Source organism: Oncorhynchus clarkii, unplaced genomic scaffold, assembly GCF_045791955.1.
Source record: "Oncorhynchus clarkii lewisi isolate Uvic-CL-2024 unplaced genomic scaffold, UVic_Ocla_1.0 unplaced_contig_11888_pilon_pilon, whole genome shotgun sequence".
NCBI lineage: Eukaryota > Metazoa > Chordata > Actinopteri > Salmoniformes > Salmonidae > Oncorhynchus > Oncorhynchus clarkii.
In genome coordinates, this window is record NW_027258644.1 from 1 (window position 1) to 23,338 (window position 23,338).

At 43.1% G+C, this 23,338-nt stretch overlaps 1 protein-coding gene across 1 annotated transcript in view; it reads left to right on the forward strand.

Annotated features, from left to right (window-relative positions):
* Nucleotides 1–940: 940 nt before the first annotated feature.
* The window catches only part of LOC139397811 (tyrosine-protein kinase Lck-like), a gene marked incomplete at its 3' end in the record, with an annotated part of 61,008 nt that continues 38,610 nt past the window's right edge, over nucleotides 941–23,338 (forward strand). Inside the window, 11 exon segments of the mRNA XM_071144242.1 lie at nucleotides 941–990; nucleotides 2,008–2,150; nucleotides 9,006–9,036; nucleotides 9,409–9,502; nucleotides 9,713–9,811; nucleotides 10,817–10,920; nucleotides 11,306–11,455; nucleotides 18,633–18,785; nucleotides 19,005–19,184; nucleotides 20,196–20,272; nucleotides 21,988–22,138. Coding sequence (XP_071000343.1) covers nucleotides 2,058–2,150; nucleotides 9,006–9,036; nucleotides 9,409–9,502; nucleotides 9,713–9,811; nucleotides 10,817–10,920; nucleotides 11,306–11,455; nucleotides 18,633–18,785; nucleotides 19,005–19,184; nucleotides 20,196–20,272; nucleotides 21,988–22,138 — 1,132 coding nt within the window. The 5' untranslated portion in view covers nucleotides 941–990; nucleotides 2,008–2,057.

Genomic DNA, 23,338 nt, shown 5'->3' on the forward strand with positions numbered 1-23,338 from the left:
TGTTTACAGTACCAGTCTGAGACAGGACCCTATTTACAGTACCAGTCTGAGACAGGACCCTATTTACGGTACCAGTCTGAGACAGGACCCTATTTACAGTATCAGTCTGAGACAGGACCCTATTTACAGTACCAGTCTGAGACAGGACCCTAGCTGTCCCTAGTACCAGATTAGTACCAGATTACTGGTACCAGATTAGTACCAGATACCCTATTACCAGATTAGTACCAGATTACTGGTACCAGATTAGTACCAGATACCCTAGTACCAGATTAGTACCAGATTACTGGTACCAGATTAGTACCAGATCCGCTCGTACCAGATTTGAACAGTTTAATAGCCCAATCAGGAAATGCATTACTGTTGGCTAGTAAACAACATCCTATAGCAGATCCTGTTGAAGTACAGAAACTAGCATTTATATCCCTACCTCCACACAAACACCTAATAACAGAAATCAGACACAGAAATCAGTAGTCCAATATAATTGTTATTGTAGTCAACGAGTCAATTATGACCACTGCAAACCGTCAATGCACAGAGACGCCCGCAAGCACGCAAGCACGCAAGCACACACACACACACACACACACACACACACACACACACACACACACACACACACACACACACACACACACACACACACACACACACACACACACACACACACACACACAATGTGGCCATTCCAATGCAGGAAAGGGAGTGGACCATCAGTATAAATAAACACAACAACTACTGTCTAATCTAGTTCAACTGATGTTGTCCCTAAGGATAGACACAGGGCGCTCAACAGTGTGTTTGTGTGTTTGTGTCTTCTGAAGGTTTGAGTTATGAGAGAGAGAGAGAGAGAGAGAGAGAGAGAGAGAGAGAGAGAGAGAGAGAGAGAGAGAGAGAGAGAGAGAGAGAGAGAGAGTTGAATAAGGAAATAGCAGACACTTCAAACTGGAATGCTTTTGATGACACAAGTGAAGACCAAGTTCCAAGGTATTTAAGAATAAATTATAATAATTCATATTGTAGCTATCTGAAATTGTGTTTTAGTGTTGTTTGTAAAAAAGTATATTTTCTTACCTTTTTTTGATCCGATATAATGTTATATATTTTAAAGCATCATACACTGATTGCACAAAACATTATGACAGACTGACCAGGTGAATCCAGGTGAAAGCTATGATTCCTTATTGATATCACCTGTTAAATCTACGGGAGGAGACAGGTTAAATGAGGATGTTTATGCCTTGAGACAACTGAGACATGGATTGCGTACGTGTGCCATTCAGAGGGTGAATGGGCAAGGCAAAAAATATTTAAGCGTCTTTGAACAAGGGGGCAGTTGGTGCAAGGCGTACCGGTTTGAGTGTGTCAAGAACTGCAACACAAGAAAGCTCAACAGTTTCCCGCGTGTATCAATAATTGGTCCACCACCCAAAGGACATCCAGCCAACTTGACACAGCTGTGGGAAGCGTTGGAGTTGACATGAGACCAGCATCCCTGTGAAACGCTTTTCAACACCTTGTAGAGTGTAAACCGAGTCGTATCACACATGGCACCCTATGCCCAAAATAGTGCGCTAGTTTTGTCCAGGGCCCATACTGACAGTAGTGCACTAGGGAATAGGGTGCCACCTCAGATGGCAGCCTACATCACAGATCCTTCCACAGCTTCCTTTGACATAGGTGTATACAGGACGCTACAGGCAGTAAACAGTTCCTAAAGATGAACTGGCAACTGTTCTGATACATAATGTTAGCTTTCTGTGTTCTATCCACAAACTGACAGACTGTGAATTTAATATTTCAGTTTACTGAATCCCAGAGGATAATAGATACACTCTTTTTTATGGACTTTGTTTTTTAAAAACTTTTATTATGTTTCCACTTTTCACAAATCAAATTTCACTCCTCTGGGGAAAGTAACATGAATTGATTTGATTTGATTGATTGATTTGATCGATTGATGGATTGATCGATCGATCGATTAATTGATGTGTTAATTTTCAGCACAGGGCATGACCCTAGAGACACTGGTGTGGATCAGACCATTGTAAAGGATGGGTTCCAGCTGCAGTGGTCAGAAACGTCAGAAAGACGACATCCACCACCCAGGGAAAGGCTCTCAAACCACCAACTCCACCAACCACACTGTGAGTACCTATATACACCTAACACCTCCAACCACACTGTGAGTACCTATATACACCCAACACGTCCAACCACACTGTGAGTACCTATATACACCCAACACCTCCAACCACACTGTGAGTACCGACATACACCCAAATCCATCAACCACACTGTGAGTACCTATAAACACCCAACACCTCCAACCACACTGTGAGTACCTATATACACCCAACACCTCCAACCACACTGTGAGTACCGACATACACCCAAATCCATCAACCACACTGTGAGTACCTATAAACACCCAACACCTCCAACCACACTGTGAGTACCTATATACACCCAACACCTCCAACCACACTGTGAGTACCGACATACACCCAACACCTCCAACCACACTGTGAGTACCTATATACACCCAACACCTCCAACCACACTGTGAGTACCTATATACACCCAACACCTCCAACCACACTGTGAGTACCTATATACACCCAACACGTCCAACCACACTGTGAGTACCTATATACACCCAACACCTCCAACCACACTGTGAGTACCTATATACACCCAACACGTCCAACCACACTGTGAGTACCTATATACACCCAACACGTCCAACCACACTGTGAGTACCTATATACACCCAACACGTCCAACCACACTGTGAGTACCTATATACACCCAACACCTCCAACCACACTGTGAGTACCTATATACACCCAGCCAATGTGAGTAAGACCTTTAAACAGGTCAACAATCACAAGGCCGCAGGGCCAGACAGATTACCAGGATGTGTACTGTCAGAATGCACTGACCAACTGTCAAGTGTCTTCACTGACATTTTCAACCTCTCCCTGTCCAAGTCTGTAATACCAACATGTTTCAAGCAGACCACCATAGTGCCTGTGCCCAAGAACACTAAGGTAACCTGCCTAAACGACTACCGACCCATAGCAATCACATCTGTTGCCATGAAATGCTTGGAAAGGCTGATCATGGCTCACATCAACACCATTATCCCAGAAAGAAGGTATTGCGAACGGCCCAGTACATCACCCGTGCCAAGCTTCTTGCCATCCATGACCTCTATACCAGGCGGTGTCAGAGGAAGGCCCTAAAAATTGTCCACCACCCTAGTCATAGATTGTTCTGGACCGAGAGACTGAGAGACTGAGAGACTGAAAAACAGCTTCTATCTCAAGGCCATCAGACTGTTAAACAGCCACCACTAACATTGAGTGGCTGCTGCCAACACACTGACACTGACACTGACTCAACTCCAGCCACTTTAATAATGGGAATTGATGGGAAATGATGTAAATATATCACTAGCCACTTTAAACAATGCTACCTTATATAATGTTACTTACCCTACATTATTCATCTCATATGCATACGTATATACTGTACTCTATATCATCGACTGTATCCTTATGTAATACATGTATCACTAGCCACTTTAACTATGCCACTTTGTTTACATACTCATCTCATATGTATATACTGTACTCGATACCATCTACTGTATCTTGCCTATGCTGCTCTGTACCATCACTCATTCATATATCCTTATGTACATATTCTTTATCCCCTTCCACTGTGTATAAGACAGTAGTTTTGGAATTGTTAGTTAGATTACTTGTTGGTTATTACTGCATTGTCGGAACTAGAAGCACAAGCATTTCGCTACACTCGCATTAACATCTGCTAACCATGTGTATGTGACAAATAAAATTTGATTTGATTTGATTTGATTCTCCCTGCTACCTTACGGCAAGTGGTACCGGAGCACAAAGTCTAGGTCCAAAAGGCTTCTAAACAGCTTCTACCCCCAAGCTATAAGACTCCTGAACATCTAATCAAATGGCTACCCAGACTACTTGCTTTGCCCCCCCCCCCCTTCTATGCTGCTGCTACTCTCTGTTATTATCTATGCATAGTCACTTAATAACTCTACCTACATGTACATATTATCTCAATTACCTCGGCACCGGTGCCCCCAGACATTGACTCTGTACCGGTACCCCCTGTATATAGCCTCCACATTGACTCTGTACCGGTACCCCCTGTATATAGCCTCCACATTGACTCTGTACCGGAACCCCCTGTATATAGCCTCCACATTGACTCTGTACCGGTACCCCCTGTATATAGCCTCCACATTGACTCTGTACCGGAACCCCCTGTATATAGCCTCCACATTGACTCTGCACCGGAACCCCCTGTATATAGCCTCCACATTGACTCTGTACCGGTACCCCCTGTATATAGTCTCCACATTGACTCTGTACCGGTACCCCCTGTATATAGCCTCCACATTGACTCTGTACCGGAACCCCCTGTATATAGCCTCCACACTGACTCTGTACCGGTACCCCCTGTATATAGCCTCCACATTGACTCTGTACCGGTACCCCCTGTATATAGCCTCCACATTGACTCTGTACCGGTACCCCCTGTATATAGCCTCCACATTGACTCTGTACCGGTACCCCCTGTATATAGCCTCCACATTGACTCTGTACCGGTACCCCCTGTATATAGCCTCCACATTGACTCTGTACCGGTACCCCCTGTATATAGCCTCCACATTGACTCTGTACCGGAACCCCCTGTATATAGCCTCCACATTGACTCTGTACCGGAACCCCCTGTATGTAGCCTCCACATTGACTCTGTACCGGTACCCCCTGTATATAGCCTCCACATTGACTCTGTACCGGAACCCCCTGTATATAGCCTCCACATTGACTCTGTACCGGTACCCCCTGTATATAGCCTCCACATTGACTCTGTACCAGTACCCCCCTGTATATAGCCTCCACATTGACTCTGTACCGGAACCCCCTGTATATAGCCTCCACATTGACTCTGTACCGGAACCCCCTGTATATAGCCTCCACATTGACTCGGTACCGGTACCCCCTGTATATAGCCTCCACATTGACTCTGTACCGGTACCCCCTGTATATAGCCTCCACATTGACTCTCTACCGGTACCCCCTGTATATAGCCTCCACATTGACTCTGTACCGGTACCCCCTGTATATAGCCTCCACATTGACTCTCTACCGGTACCCCCTGTATATAGCCTCCACATTGACTCTGTACCGGAACCCCCTGTATATAGTCTCCACATTGACTCTGTACCGGAACCCCCTGTATATAGCCTCCACATTGACTCTGTACTGGTACCCCCTGTATATAGTCTCCACATTGACTCTGGACCGTAACCCCCTGTATATAGCCTCCACATTGACTCTGTACCGGAACCCCCTGTATATAGTCTCCACATTGACTCTGTACCGGAACCCCCTGTATATAGTCTCCACATTGACTCTGTACCGGTACCCCCTGTATATAGTCTCCACATTGACTCTGTACCGGTACCCCCTGTATATAGCCTCCACATTGACTCTGTACCGGAACCCCCTGTATATAGTCTCCACATTGACTCTGTACCGGAACCCCCTGTATATAGTCTCCACATTGACTCTGTACCGGTACCCCCTGTATATAGTCTCCACATTGACTCTGTACCGGTACCCCCTGTATATAGCCTCCACATTGACTCTGTACCGGAACCCCCTGTATATAGTCTCCACATTGACTCTGTACCGGAACCCCCTGTATATAGCCTCCACATTGACTCTGTACCGGAACCCCCTGTATATAGTCTCCACATTGACTCTGTACCGGAACCCCCTGTATATAGTCTCCACATTGACTCTGTACCGGAACCCCCTGTATATAGCCTCCACATTGACTCTGTACCGGTACCCCCTGTATATAGCCTCCACACTGACTCTGTACCGGTACCCCCTGTATATAGCCTCCACATTGACTCTGTACCGGTACCCCCTGTATATAGCCTCCACATTGACTCTGTACCGGTACCCCCTGTATATAGCCTCCACATTGACTCTGTACCGGTACCCCCTGTATATAGCCTCCACATTGACTCTGTACCGGTACCCCCTGTATATAGCCTCCACATTGACTCTGTACCGGTACCCCCTGTATATAGCCTCCACATTGACTCTGTACCGGAACCCCCTGTATATAGCCTCCACATTGACTCTGTACCGGAACCCCCTGTATATAGCCTCCACATTGACTCTGTACCGGTACCCCCTGTATATAGCCTCCACATTGACTCTGTACCGGAACCCCCTGTATATAGCCTCCACATTGACTCTGTACCGGTACCCCCTGTATATAGCCTCCACATTGACTCTGTACCAGTACCCCCCTGTATATAGCCTCCACATTGACTCTGTACCGGAACCCCCTGTATATAGCCTCCACATTGACTCTGTACCGGAACCCCCTGTATATAGCCTCCACATTGACTCAGTACCGGTACCCCCTGTATATAGCCTCCACATTGACTCTGTACCGGTACCCCCTGTATATAGCCTCCACATTGACTCTCTACCGGTACCCCCTGTATATAGCCTCCACATTGACTCTGTACCGGTACCCCCTGTATATAGCCTCCACATTGACTCTCTACCGGTACCCCCTGTATATAGCCTCCACATTGACTCTGTACCGGAACCCCCTGTATATAGTCTCCACATTGACTCTGTACCGGAACCCCCTGTATATAGCCTCCACATTGACTCTGTACTGGTACCCCCTGTATATAGTCTCCACATTGACTCTGTACCGTAACCCCCTGTATATAGCCTCCACATTGACTCTGTACCGGAACCCCCTGTATATAGTCTCCACATTGACTCTGTACCGGAACCCCCTGTATATAGTCTCCACATTGACTCTGTACCGGTACCCCCTGTATATAGTCTCCACATTGACTCTGTACCGGTACCCCCTGTATATAGCCTCCACATTGACTCTGTACCGGAACCCCCTGTATATAGTCTCCACATTGACTCTGTACCGGAACCCCCTGTATATAGTCTCCACATTGACTCTGTACCGGTACCCCCTGTATATAGCCTCCACATTGACTCTCTACCGGTACCCCCTGTATATAGCCTCCACATTGACTCTGTACCGGAACCCCCTGTATATAGTCTCCACATTGACTCTGTACCGGAACCCCCTGTATATAGCCTCCACATTGACTCTGTACTGGTACCCCCTGTATATAGTCTCCACATTGACTCTGTACCGTAACCCCCTGTATATAGCCTCCACATTGACTCTGTACCGGAACCCCCTGTATATAGTCTCCACATTGACTCTGTACCGGAACCCCCTGTATATAGTCTCCACATTGACTCTGTACCGGTACCCCCTGTATATAGTCTCCACATTGACTCTGTACCGGTACCCCCTGTATATAGCCTCCACATTGACTCTGTACCGGAACCCCCTGTATATAGTCTCCACATTGACTCTGTACCGGAACCCCCTGTATATAGTCTCCACATTGACTCTGTACCGGTACCCCCTGTATATAGTCTCCACATTGACTCTGTACCGGTACCCCCTGTATATAGCCTCCACATTGACTCTGTACCGGAACCCCCTGTATATAGTCTCCACATTGACTCTGTACCGGAACCCCCTGTATATAGCCTCCACATTGACTCTGTACCGGAACCCCCTGTATATAGTCTCCACATTGACTCTGTACCGGAACCCCCTGTATATAGCCTCCACATTGACTCTGTACCGGTACCCCCTGTATATAGCCTCCACACTGACTCTGTACCGGTACCCCCTGTATATAGCCTCCACATTGACTCTGTACCGGTACCCCCTGTATATAGCCTCCACATTGACTCTGTACCGGTACCCCCTGTATATAGCCTCCACATTGACTCTGTACCGGAACCCCCTGTATATAGCCTCCACATTGACTCTGTACCGGAACCCCCTGTATATAGTCTCCACATTGACTCTGTACCGGAACCCCCTGTATATAGCCTCCACATTGACTCTGTACCGGTACCCCCTATATATAGCCTCCACATTGACTCTGTACCGGTACCCCCTGTATATAGCCTCCACATTGACTCTGTACCGGTACCCCCTGTATATAGCCTCCACATTGACTCTGTACCGGTACCCCCTGTATATAGCCTCCACATTGACTCTGTACCGGTACCCCCTGTATATAGCCTCCACATTGACTCTGTACCGGTACCCCCTGTATATAGCCTCCACATTGACTCTGTACCGGTACCCCCTGTATATAGCCTCCACATTGACTCTGTACCGGAACCCCCTGTATATAGTCTCCACATTGACTCTGTACCAGTACCCCCTGTATATAGCCTCCACATTGACTCTGTACCGGAACCCCCTGTATATAGTCTCCACATTGACTCTGTACCGGTACCCCCTGTATATAGCCTCCACATTGACTCTGTACCGCTACCCCCCTGTATATAGCCTCCACATTGACTCTGTACCGGAACCCCCTGTATATAGTCTACAAATGACCTCCACTAACCTTTACCCCCACCTACCGCACATTGAATTGTTACCAGTACCCCTTGTATTTAGCCTCAATATTGTTGTTTGATTTTGTTTTAGCTTATTTAGTAAGTCTTTTCTTAACTCTATTTTCTTAATTGTGCATTGTTGGTCAAAAGGGCTTGTAAAGTAAGCATTTCACCATATTCAGAGCACGTGACCTTTGATTTGATTTGACAATAGAGTAACGGAAGTGGACACTTCATTCCACCCTTTCTCCAAACAGGACGTTTATTTGATCTGATTTGACAATAGAGTAACATATAGAGTATAGATATAATAGAGTTTTTTTTTCTTCGTGTATGACATCATAGATGTGAATCAGGGATTAATAAGGTTACAGATTTTTCTAGATTTATTTGGTGTCTTTATGAATAATGACATCTTATCATTCTCACAAATATATTTTCTCCACTCAGGCACACAATACGGAACAGGCCTCTGGTAATGGTAAGTTACAATTGTCAACCTGTTTCAGAATGTAATTTGTCAACCTGTTTCAGAATGTAATTTGTCAACCTGTTTCAGAACATAATTTGTCAACCTGTTTCAGAATGTAATTTGTCAACCTGTTTCAGAATGTAATTTGTCAACCTGTTTCAGAACATCAATTGTCAACCTGTTTCAGAACATCAATTGTCAACCTGTTTCAGAATGTAATTTGTCAACCTGTTTCAGAACATCATTTGTCAACCTGTTTCAGAACGTCATTTTGCAAACCCTTTTACAATGACGACTATTGTCAGAGTTTTGTTGATACGAAACCCTCATTTCTTGATATTAAGCAAACTTCACCTTTACACATATTCCTGTCCCTTCCAGACGAAGACGTTGTCATTGCTCTGCACGACTTCAAACCAACCATGGACCAGGACCTACCGTTCAGAAAGGGAGAGAGGCTTCAGATCCTCCAGGAGTGAGTACAGTGCTGATTTACAACAACACGGTCACTCATTATTACATTAGGGAGGTGTCACGCCGACGTTTGGGTTCTCAGACAATAGTCTGATATCATATCCTCAGGGTGATAATACAGGATAGCAGTATCCTTTGGAGGCACCGTTACGTGGCTCATTTTGACGTGTAAGGAAATAGACAAAACGTGCTCTGTTGTTGTTCTTTGAAGGAATGGGGACTGGTGGCTTGCTAAGTCACTGGTGACGGGAGAGGAGGGGTGCATCCCATGTACGTACGTGGCCAGAGTAGACACCCTAGAAATAGAAAAGTAAGTGAATCTGCTCTGACACAAGTCAGCCATTTTCTTTTTGATAATTTAACACTTTGAGCATGGTTATCATACGTTTACAATACATACTTCACCATAGATCATTATAAATGAACTGAGTTGTGTTGACAGGAAATTAAAAACACTTTCCTTTCCTGTATCAGTATGCTTCCTGTATCCGTATGCTTCCTGTATCAATATACTTCCTGTATCAATATGCTTCCTGTATCAGTATGCTTCCTGTATCAGTATGCTTCCTGTATCCGTATGCTACCTGTATCAATATGCTTAATGTATCAATATGCTTCCTGTATCAGTATGCTTCCTGTATCAGTATGCTTCCTGTATCCGTATGCTTCCTGTATCAATATGCTTCCTTTATCAATATGCTTCTTGTATCAGTATGCTTCCTGTATCCGTATGCTTCCTGTATCAATATGCTTCCTGTATCCGTATGCTTCCTGTATCAGTATGCTTCCTGTATCAGTATGCTTCCTGTATCAATATGCTTCCTGTATCAATATGCTTCTTGTATCAGTATGCTTCCTGTATCCGTATGCTTCCTGTATCAATATGCTTCCTGTATCACTATGCTTCCTGTATCAATATGCTTCCTGTATCACTATGCTTCCTGTATCAATATACATCCTGTATCAATATTCTTCCTGTATCAGTATGATTCCTGTATCAGTATGCTTCCTGTATCAATATGCTTCCTGTATCAATATGCTTCCTGTATCAATATGCTTCCTGTATCCGTATGCTTCCTGTATCAGTATGCTTCCTGTATCAGTATGCTTCCTGTATCAATATGCTTTCTGTATCACTATGCTTCCTGTATCAATATGCTTCCTGTATCACTATGCTTCCTGTATCAATATGCTTCCTGTATCAATATGCTTCCTGTATCAATATGCTTCCTGTATCAATATGCTTCCTGTATCAATATGCTAAGTATGTAACACATTATTTGGCGACACTTCCCTGTTCTTCCATGTATTGTAGATGGTTTTTCAAGGACCTGAGTCGTAGAGAGACAGAGCGTCTGCTCCTGGCTCCGGGGAATAAAGCCGGGTCATTTCTAGTTCGAGAGAGTGAGACCACCAAAGGTCAGAATCATCCTCTCTGCCTTTTTTAAAGTACAACATTGCCATTTTCAGAACAACACAAAATTGTTTTAAATTGAAAATAGCTCCAAAAATATAATACAGAAATACTTGGAATGGTCAAATCGTCCATCTTGTACGTATAACCATATAATTGGCATTAACAGAAATGACATATACATTAAACAAACTGATACAAGCTGATATCAAGGACTGAAAAAAAAGCCTCATAAAGCTGTAAGCTAATCAAATTGTATTGGTCACATACACATGGTTTAGCAGATGTTAATTGCGAGTGTAGCAAAATGCTTGTGCTTCTAGTTCCGACCCGCTCAGTAATATCTAACACACTAACACTGTATGTGTCATTGACATGTCGCCCCAAAAGGTGCTCTCTCCCTGTCCATCAGAGACGTAGGGCTGGAGCATGGGGATGTGGTGAAGCACTATAAGATCCGTTCCCTGGATAACGGAGGGTTCTACATCTCTCCGTCCACCTCCTTCTCCTCCCTGCAGGAGCTGGTCAAGTACTATACCCGTGAGTTAAAAATGACCACGAACATCAAGGTTATATATTTGAGGTTAAAGTTCATATGACCATAACAATACTCCATAACGACATCACAATACTCCATAACGACATCACAATACTCCACAACGACATCACAATACCCCATAATGACATCACAATACTCCACAACGACATCACAATACCCCATAATGACATCACAATACCCCATAATGACATCACAATACCCCAGAATGACATCACAATACCCCATAATGACATCACAATACTCCATAACGACACCACAATACCCCATAATGACATCACAATACTCCACAACGACATCACAATACCCCATAATGACATCACAATACTCCACAACGACATCACAATACCCCATAATGACATCACAATACCCCATAATGACATCACAATACCCCATAATGACATCACAATATTCCATAATGACATCACAATACTCCACAACGACATCACAATACCCCATAATGACATCACAATACTCCACAACGACATCACAATACCCCATAATGACATCACAATACTCCATAACGACATCACAATACCCCATAATGACATGACAATACCCCATAATGACATCACAATACCCCATAATGACATCACAATACCCCATAATACAGACCCGGGTTTGATCCTGGTTATATATTTCTTTCTCTTTATATCCCCTGGATAGTCTACTGTTGAAGTGTCCTGGGGGTAAAGAACACCTTTTTAGAAACAAAACAAGAAGAAAAAAAAACATAAGGAGGGTTTGAGGTTAAAGTTCATATGACCTCTTTAAAGGTCAAGGAGTAAAAAGCCGTAGACTGGAATCCGATCATCGCGTAGCATTTCAAAGTAAACCAGCTAACTTTTTGGCGGTGGTGGTCGTCGTGGTTCACTTGTGATTGCGCAACGTGCTGTCACTGCTTAATGAACAATCTCTTACCTTATCACAGCTTCAACAAAACATAACAACTTGACTTCCTTACATGTAAAATAGACCAAAGAGGCCAACCTACATCTATACGTTTACCCGTATGAGAGGATGAGGATCTTACTATCAGCTGGCAGAAAGTATGTCAACTCTTCATATATAGTGAAGTAAAGTCTTCTTGATTGGAAGCTTTAAGGAGGTTCTCTGCCTCATGTTGTGAACTGCTTCATTTCCTGTCGAGGTGAGCAGTGTTTTCTAATCTATTGTGGTGGCCTTATGACCAAATAACCAGCCCCCCCCCCCCCCCCCCCCCCCCCCCCCCAGACACATTCGTAAGTCAGACAGGTTCTCTCATGAAATCATACAACGGTTGTAGACTACAATGAAATGGTTGCTTATGAGCCCTTTCCAACGATGTAGAATATATGTATTTGTAGCATAAGAGGAATACAATACACAAGAATGGAGCAATTTACAGGGAGAACCAGTACCAAGTCAATGTGGAGCTATATACAGGGAGAACCAGTACCAAGTCAATGTGGAGCTATATACAGGGAGTACCAGTACCAAGTCAATGTGGAGCTATATACAGGGAGAACCAGTACCAAGTCAATGTGGAGCTATATACAGGGAGTACCAGTACCAAGTCAATGTGGAGCTATATACAGGGAGTACCAGTACCTAGTCAATGTGGAGCTATATACAGGGAGAACCAGTACCAAGTCAATGTGGAGCTATATACAGGGAGTACCAGTACCAAGTCAATGTGGAGCTATATACAGGGATTACCAGTACCAAGTCAATGTGGAGCTATATACAGGGAGTACCAGTACCAAGTCAATGTGGAGACTATATACAGGGAGTACCAGTACCAAGTCAATGTGGAGCTATATACAGGGAGTACCAGTACCAAGTCAATGTGGAGCTATATACAGGGAGTACCAGTACCAAGTCAATGTGGAGCTATATACAGGGAGTACCAGTACCAAGTCAATGTGGAGCTATATACAGGGAGTACCAGTACCAAGTCAATGTGGAGCTATATACAGGGAGTACCAGTACCAAGTCAATGTGGAGACTTTATACAGGGAGTACCAGTACCAAGTCAATGTGGAGCTATATACAGGGAGTACCAGTACCAAGTCAATGTGGAGCTAAATACAGGAAGTACCAGTACCAAGTCAATGTGGAGCTATATACAGGGAGTACCAGTACCTAGTCAATGTGGAGCTATATACAGGGGGTACCAGTACCAAGTCAATGTGGAGCTATATACAGGGAGTACCAGTACCAAGTCAATGTGGAGCTATATACAGGGGGTACCAGTACCAAGTCAATGTGGAGCTATATACAGGGAGTAACAGTACCAAGTCAATGTGGAGCTATATACAGGGAGTAACAGTACCAAGTCAATGTGGAGCTATATACAGGGAGTACCAGTACCTAGTCAATGTGGAGCTATATACAGGGGGTACCAGTACCAAGTCAATGTGGAGCTATATACAGGGAGTACCAGTACCAAGTCAATGTGGAGCTATATACAGGGGGTACCAGTACCAAGTCAATGTGGAGCTATATACAGGGAGTAACAGTACCAAGTCAATGTGGAGCTATATACAGGGAGTAACAGTACCAAGTCAATGTGGAGCTATATACAGGGAGTAACAGTACCAAGTCAATGTGGAGCTATATACAGGGAGTAACAGTACCAAGTCAATGTGGAGCTATATACAGGGGCTACCAGTACCAAGTCAATGTGGAGCTATATACAGGGAGTACCAGTACCAAGTCAATGTGGAGCTATATACAGGGAGTACCAGTACCAAGTCAATGTGGAGCTATATACAGGGAGTACCAGTACCAAGTCAATGTGGAGCTATATACAGGGAGTACCAGTGCCAAGTCAATGTGGAGCTATATACAGGGAGTACCAGTACCAAGTCAATGTGGAGCTATATACAGGGAGTACCAGTACCAAGTCAATGTGGAGCTATATACAGGGAGTACCAGTCAATGTGGAGAGGTATGAGGTATTTAAGGTAGATACAGTGCATTCGGAAAGTATTCAAACCCCTTGACTTTTTCCACATATTGTTACGTTACAGCCTTATTCTAAAATGTATCAAATACATATTTATCCTCATCAATCTATACACAATACCCCATAACGACAGCACAATACCCCATAATGACATCACAATACCCCATAACGACATCACAATACCCCATAATGACATCACAATACCCCATAATGACATCACAATACCCCATAACGACATCACAATACCCCATAACGACATCACAATACCCCATAATGACATCACAATACCCCATAATGACATCACAATACCCCATAACTACATCACAATACTCCATAATGACATCAGAATACTCCATAATGACATCACAATACCCCATAATGACATCACAATACTCCATAATGACATCACAATACCCCATGATGACATCACAATACCCCATAATGACATCACAATACTCCATAATGACGTCCCAATACCCCATAATGACATCACAATACCCCATAATGACATCACAATACCCCATGATGACATCACAATACCCCATGATGACATCACAATACCCCATAACGACATCACAATACCCCATAACGACATCACAATACCCCATAATGACATCACAATACCCCATAATGACATCACAATACCCCATAACTACATCACAATACTCCATAATGACATCAGAATACTCCATAATGACATCACAATACCCCATAATGACATCACAATACTCCATAATGACATCACAATACCCCATGATGACATCACAATACCCCATAATGACATCACAATACTCCATAATGACGTCCCAATACCCCATAATGACATCACAATACCCCATAATGACATCACAATACCCCATGATGACATCACAATACCCCATGATGACATCACAATACCCCATAACGACATCACAATACCCCATAATGACATCACAATACCCCATAACTACATCACAATACTCCATAATGACATCAGAATACTCCATAATGACATCACAATACCCCATAATGACATCACAATACTCCATAATGACATCACAATACCCCATGATGACATCACAATACCCCATAATGACATCACAATACTCCATAATGACGTCCCAATACCCCATAATGACATCACAATACCCCATAATGACATCACAATACCCCATGATGACATCACAATACCCCATGATGACATCACAATACCCCATAACGACATCACAATACCCCATAACGACATCACAATACCCCATAATGACATCACAATACCCCATAATGACATCACAATACCCCATGACTACATCACAATACTCCATAATGACATCAGAATACTCCATAATGACATCACAATACCCCATAATGACATCACAATACCCCATAATGACATCACAATACCCCATAATGACATCACAATACCCCATAATGACATCACAATACCCCATAATGACAACACAATACCCCATAATGACATCACAATACCCCATAATGACATCACAATACCCCATAATGACATCACAATACCCCATAATGACATCACAATACCCCATAATGACATCACAATACCCCATAATGACATCACAATACCCCATAATGACATCACAATACTCCATAATGACATCACAATACCCCATAATGACATCACAATACTCCATAATGACATCACAATACCCCATAATGACATCACAATACCCCATAACGACAAAAGTGAAATGTTAGCACATGAATAAAAAAAACCAGGCTAATCCTAAGTGGTGCAGCGGTTTAAGGCACTGCATCGCAGTGCTTGAGGCATCACTACAGACCCGGGTTTGATCCTGGGTGTGTTGCAGCTGGCTGCGACTGGGATACCCATGAAGTGGCACGCATTGGTGCGGCTGGCTTCCTGGGTTAAGTGGGTAGTGTGTCGAGAAGCAGTGCGGCTTGGCAGAGTTGTGTTTCGGAGGACCCATGGCTCTTGACCTTTGCCTCCCCTGAGTCCGTACAAGACTTGCAGCGATGAGAATGTAACTACCAATTGGATATCATGAAAAAGGGTCAAAAAATCTAAAAATGGAAATACCTTATTTACTTAAGAATTCAGACTCGAAATTGAGCTCAGGTGCATCCTGTTTCCATTGATCATCCCTGAGATGTTTTTCAAACTTGATTGGAGTCCACCTGTGGTAAATTCAATTGATTGGACATGATTTGGAAAGGCACACATCTGTCTATATAAGGTCCCACAGTTGACAGTGCATCTCAGAGCAAAAACCAAGCTATGAGGTAGAAGGAATTGTCCGTAATCTACATCTCCACTAGGATGACAGATGACAGATGTGATCTACATCTCCACTAGGATGATAGATGACAGATGTGATCTACATCTCCACTAGGATGATAGATGACAGATGTGATCTACATCTCCACTAGGATGACAGATGACAGATGTGATCTACATCTCCACTAGGATGATAGATGACAGATGTGATCTACATCTCCACTAGGATGATAGATGACAGATGTGATCTACATCTCCACTAGGATGATAGATGACAGATGTGATCTACATCTCCACTAGGATGATAGATGACAGATGTGATCTACATCTCCACTAGGATGATAGATGACAGATGTGATCTACATCTCCACTAGGATGATAGATGACAGATGTAATCTACATCTCCACTAGGATGATAGATGACAGATGTGATCTACATCTCCACTAGGATGATAGATGACAGATGTGATCTACATCTCCACTAGGATGATAGATGACAGATGTGATCTACATCTCCACTAGGATGACAGATGACAGATGTGATCTACATCTCCACTAGGATGACAGATGACAGATGTGATCTACATCTCCACTAGGATGATAGATGACAGATGTGATCTACATCTCCACTAGGATGATAGATGACAGATGTGATCTACATCTCCACTAGGATGATAGATGACAGATGTGATCTACATCTCCACTAGGATGATAGATGACAGATGTGATCTACATCTCCACTAGGATGACAGATGACAGATGTGATCTACATCTCCACTAGGATGATAGATGACAGATGTGATCTACATCTCCACTAGGATGACAGATGACAGATGTGATCTACATCTCCACTAGGATGATAGATGACAGATGTGATCTACATCTCCACTAGGATGATAGATGACAGATGTGATCTACATCTCCACTAGGATGATAGATGACAGATGTGATCTACATCTCCACTAGGATGATAGATGACAGATGTGATCTACATCTCCACTAGGATGATAGATGACAGATGTGATCTACATCTCCACTAGGATGATAGATGACAGATGTGATCTACATCTCCACTAGGATGATAGATGACAGATGTGATCTACATCTCCACTAGGATGATAGATGACAGATGTAATCTACATCTCCACTAGGATGATAGATGACAGATGTGATCTACATCTCCACTAGGATGACAGATGACAGATGTGATCTACATCTCCACTAGGATGATAGATGACAGATGTAATCTACATCTCCACTAGGATGATAGATGACAGATGTGATCTACATCTCCACTAGGATGATGTGAATGATTTTTAAATTATTTCTACATAGTCTAAAAACTTTCTCATATTGAACTTCTTAACATGAGTGGGGCGGGTGTGGCTTCAAGACATTCTGAATCTGAAGAGCAGCTGTTCACTTATTTTGTCTGCTCGAACACAGGTCCTCCCTCCGACAGTAAAAACATCCGCTGTGCGGGTTGGTCTGCCATCGATCCGATTGGATCCAGGTCTGAATGTAAACAGTGAAGACTTCAAAAAACATGACAGGGTTTGATTTTGTTTTTGTTTTTGTTTTTGTTATTGTTTTTGTTTTTGTTATTGTTTTTGTTTTTGTTTTTGTTATTGTTTTTGTTTTTGTTATTGTTTTTGTTATTGTTTTTGTTTTTGTTTTTGTTTTTGTTTTTGTTTTTGTTATTGTTTTTGTTTTTGTTTTTGTTTTTGTTTTTGTTATTTCAAATCTTCATGCCTCTGGAAAGGTTACTGAACTAGCGAGCATGGTTCACCCAATCACCTGTGTTATACGTCATCAGATGCCTTTTTGTCTGGGTGCTCTACCGCAATCAATAACAATGAAAATGTATAAATAGGGAACAGCATGTGTTTCTCTCTGAGGTCTATTTTCTGTGTCACAGGCATGGCTGACGGGGCTATAATTCTCTCTGGGGTCTGTTGTTGTGTCATAGGTACGTGTGATGGATTGTGTCAGCGTCTGAACGCCCCCTGCAAGCCGAAGGCCCCCGTCCAGCCGTGGGCCCAGGACGAGTGGGAGATCCCCAGAGACACGCTGAAAATGATCAGGAAGTTGGGAGCAGGACAGTTTGGAGAAGTCTGGATGGGTACGCGATATGCTGAAGCAATGTGTGTGTGTGTGTGTGTGTGTGTGTGTGTGTGTGTGTGTGTGTGTGTGTGTGTGTGTGTGTGTGTGTGTGTGTGTGTGTTTTTGTTTACCTTTGCATTAATGTTCTTCCCACCTATTGCAATCTCCAAACGGTCCTCAGTCTGTTACATAAGTCTTATGACTTATGGGTTCTTCTCGTATCGTCCCCTATGGCCAGGTTACTATAAGGGCAATCAGAAGGTGGCGGTGAAAACCCTGAAGGAAGGGACCATGGAGCCTGAGGCCTTCCTCCAGGAGGCCAACTTGATGAAGCAGCTGCAACACGACAGACTGGTCCGCCTCCACGCCGTCGTCACCATGGAACCCATCTACATCGTCACGGAGTTCATGATCAATGGTGAGAGAGATTGTCTGTGTGTGTGACCATGGAGAGAGAGAGAGAGAGAGAGAGAGAGAGAGAGAGAGGAGAGAGAGAGAGAGAGAGAGAGAGAGAGAGATTGAGTGTGTGAGCATGGTGAGAGAGATAGTCTGTGTGTGTGAGCCTGGTGAGAGAGATAGTCTGTGTGTGTGAGCCTGGTGAGAGAGATAGTCTGTGTGTGTGAGCCTGGTGAGAGAGATAGTCTGTGTGTGTGAGCCTGGTGAGAGAGATAGTCCGTGTGTGTGAGCCTGGAGAGAGAGAGAGAGAGAGAGAGAGAGAGAGACAAAGAGAGAGAGAGATAGGCTATGTGTGTGAGCATGGTGAGAGAGATAGTCTGTGTGTGTGAGCATGGTGAGTGAGAGAGAGAGGCTACAGTCCCGTATCTGAAATTACATGATTAATTGATCAGGAAAAGCATGCAGTTACATGCTGTATAACTCTGACCATAGAGCTAAATCTGTACAATTGTTTCGCATGGAATAATCAGAAACTATGCTCTTCAAGAGGTGATGGACATTACAACTAGATAATGGTAATCATTTACTTGCAATACCCTTGAAAACGTAGTGTCAAGGTTTTTAACGGAGCTGGATGTCTCCTTGCACCCCAGAAGACAAACGGAACGCAGCTTATTGTGACGTTTTATTGACGATGACCTATTGTAATTTATTCCTGACCAAGATGGCTGCCATTATCAGCTATGCAGGTCTGTGACATCAGCCACTCTAGTAAATGATAAGATCTCAATGGGAAGGACACTGCTATGTGCTTTAGTCATTGCAGGAAATAGTATTAAGAAAATGGATTACACTTTCTATTATGGTCTTTGAATTGGTATTTATCTGGTATGTACCTGGTATTTCTCTAGAAATGTACAGTATGTGGTAACAATGGGTTTCTGCATGTTGGTAAGTACCTAGATGTTTCTGTACTGTGATTTAAAGTGCAACAGTTCAAACAGCTTTGTGCGTCTTCTTTCCTTATCTACAGGAAGTCTGTTGGACTTCCTGAAAACAGACGAGGGCAAGAAGTTGAAGCTCACCAAACTGATAGACATGTCAGCCCAGGTGGGACATCATACAAGTCATTCCTCTAAAACAACTTAATTGTCGGAGTCAAATGTACCAACAAAAAAAAAAAAATGTAAAACTGCCCAACAGGAAATAGAAACATGATCCGGTAGATTGTGTATGACTCTGTATTATGTTTGCCATTTTTTTTATTTTATTGAACCTTTATTTAACAAGGCAAGTCAGTTAAGAACAAATTCTTATTTACAATGACGGCCTACCAAAAGGCGAAAGGCCTCCTGCGGGGACGGGGGCTGGGATTAAACATTACAAATATTTTAAATATTTGGCCAGTATCATATGCCAAATGTTATACCCCTATATTTGATCTTCAAATCAAATAAAATTGTATTTTTCACATGCGCCGAATACGACAGGTGTCACCTTACAGTGAAATGTTTACTTACTTAACCAACATTGCAGTTTAAAAAAATAAATCTGAATAAGAAATATAAGTAACATGTAATTAAAGACTGGCAGTAAAATAACAATAGCTAATAACAATACAGGGGGGGGGGGGGGGGGGTACGGGTACAGAGCTAATTTTCCAAAACCATGTCTTGATTTAAAAAAAGATGAATGATGAGTTTGCAATTTGAAGAACTTCAAATCGCTGAGTGAAGCGCTAGACTTTCTCTGAATAGCTTCCTAGCAACATTACGGGCATGCACTAGGACAATGTGTGTCCTAAAATGGCATCCTATTTCGATGTAGTGTACTGCTTTTGACCGAAGGCCTATGTGAAGTAGATTAGGTAAGATAATAGGGTGCCGTTTGATGAGGCAGCTACTGAATCAAACACCAGTTCAGGAAACAAAACAAACATTTCAGAGAAGTCAACTATTTATAGTCCTGTCGTACATCCGTTTTAAAAAGCAGTTTTTTAAAAAAATTTCTGCACAAACACGTGGAAAGTGTCAGTTCTAGCTAGCTAGTGTGTAAAATGAGGTGGTTTATGTGGTTTCTGCGGCGGGCTAAGAAGAGCTGATTGTGTACTGCTGGGTTTTCCAGCCCCGCCCTTCTTCATCATTAACATCCGGACAGGAAGTCAAGTGAGGTCGTTTTCTTCTTCTTCTTTTCCAGCCACCATGGCATTCGCCCCTCTGAGACCACACGTGTCACTTCCTTTGAGAGGGCATATCCTGTCTAACCCACTTTACTGTGTCAGTGGATGCGTTCCTAATGGCATCTTTTTTTTACAATGTGGTGCACTACTTTTGACCCTGGCCCCTGGTCAAAATGTATGAACTATATAAGGTAGAGGGTATCCTTTGAGATGCACCAAGGTCTGACTAGAATAGAGTGAAGGAGCGTTGTGACTGCATAGGAAACAAATAAGTAAGAGTATTGAAATGGTCTGACATCCGGTGGTGCATGTTTGTTGAGTAGCAGGCCTGTATGAGGGTCTGTGTTTTTTTTTATCAATCGTTTGGGTCCAGAATGATTCTACCTGATCTAAAATTAGAAAAAAAAATGACTATCTAGAAATGTCTAAATGATCTGTCTGTCTGTGTCTCTGTCTTTCGTCTCTCTCGTTCTCAACTTTCTCTCGTCTCACTCTCTCTCTCGTCTCTCTCTCGTCTTTCTCTCTCTCTCTCTCTCGTCTCTCTCTCTCTCGTCTCTTTCTCTCGTCTCTCTATCTCTCGTCTCTCTCTCGTCTCTCTCTCTCTCTCGTCTAACTCTCTCTCTCGTCTCTCTCTCTCGTGTACTAGATAGCTGAAGGCATGGCCTACATTGAGAAGAAAAACTATATCCACAGAGACCTGCGAGCCGCCAACATTCTGGTCAATGAGACTCTCCACTGCAAGATAGCAGACTTTGGCCTGGCCAGGATCATAGAAACGGAGTACACAGCAAAAGAAGGTATGACAATTCAAGTCAGTTAAGAACAAATTCTTATTTTCAATGACGGCCTAGGAACAGTGGGTTAACTGCTTTGTTCAGGGACAGAACGTCAGATTTTTACCTTGTCAGCTCGGGGATCTTGCAACCTTTAGGTTACTAGTCCAACGCTCTTACCACTAGGCTACCTAACGCCCCAAGGAGTGACAATGAGGCAGTGTCGACACAGGAAACATAGTACACAGCAAAATAAGCTATGACTATCAGGCAGCGTTTACACAGGCAGCCGAATTCTGATCTTTTGGCCAATTATATGCAAAGGATCTAATCTGATTGGTCAAAAGACCAATTACTGGCAAAAATATCAGATTTTCAATTGACATGACGTCCTTGCCTTTGGTTGTGGCTGGCAACACGACACACTTGGTCCGCTGCTCAAATTTACCGTAAATATCACAGTAGCCACTAGCCAGTAAGCACAAACTATTCAACAATGACAAAAAAAAAAGTTTCTTCTAAAACATATTACAATAGTGAATAATACAACCAAACTATATTACACTCTTGAAAAATACAACAATTCATGAGTATGCATGTGGGTGTGTTTTTGTTGTCTGTAGGGGGGGCTACACGTTACATTTTAGCGTCAAGACAAAAGCACAGAGTTGCTAACAGAATGTCTTCATCAAGTATCACTACAAAATGATGAACCCTCTCATACGAACATAACAGTACAGTACGTCTACCGTACAACATTACGACAAAACCAGGCGTCATTATTATCATAAAGGCACATACAAATCACTGCACGTGGTAAAAGCTAATTGCTACTGGGGGGGGGGGGGGGGGGGGGGGAGTGTGTATTTAAAGTGAATTCACCGCAAATGGGCTGCTTGACGTCGTGTTTTTATAGCCGAAGCTATTGACTCATAACCTAAAATAGACCCCATTTATTTGTGTTCTGAGATAATGTGAACACGATCAAATGTGGATTGAAATTTTCACACTTCAGGTGGATAGACTACCTAGGCCTTTTTAAATCCAAAATGATTCACTGCAATCAATCAATCAATCAATTATTCAATCAATTAATTAATCAATCAATCAATCAATTATTCAATCAATCAATCAATCATTCAATCAATCAATCAATCAAGCAATCAATCAATCAATCAATTCATCAATCAATCAATTAATCAATCAATTAATCAATCAATTCAT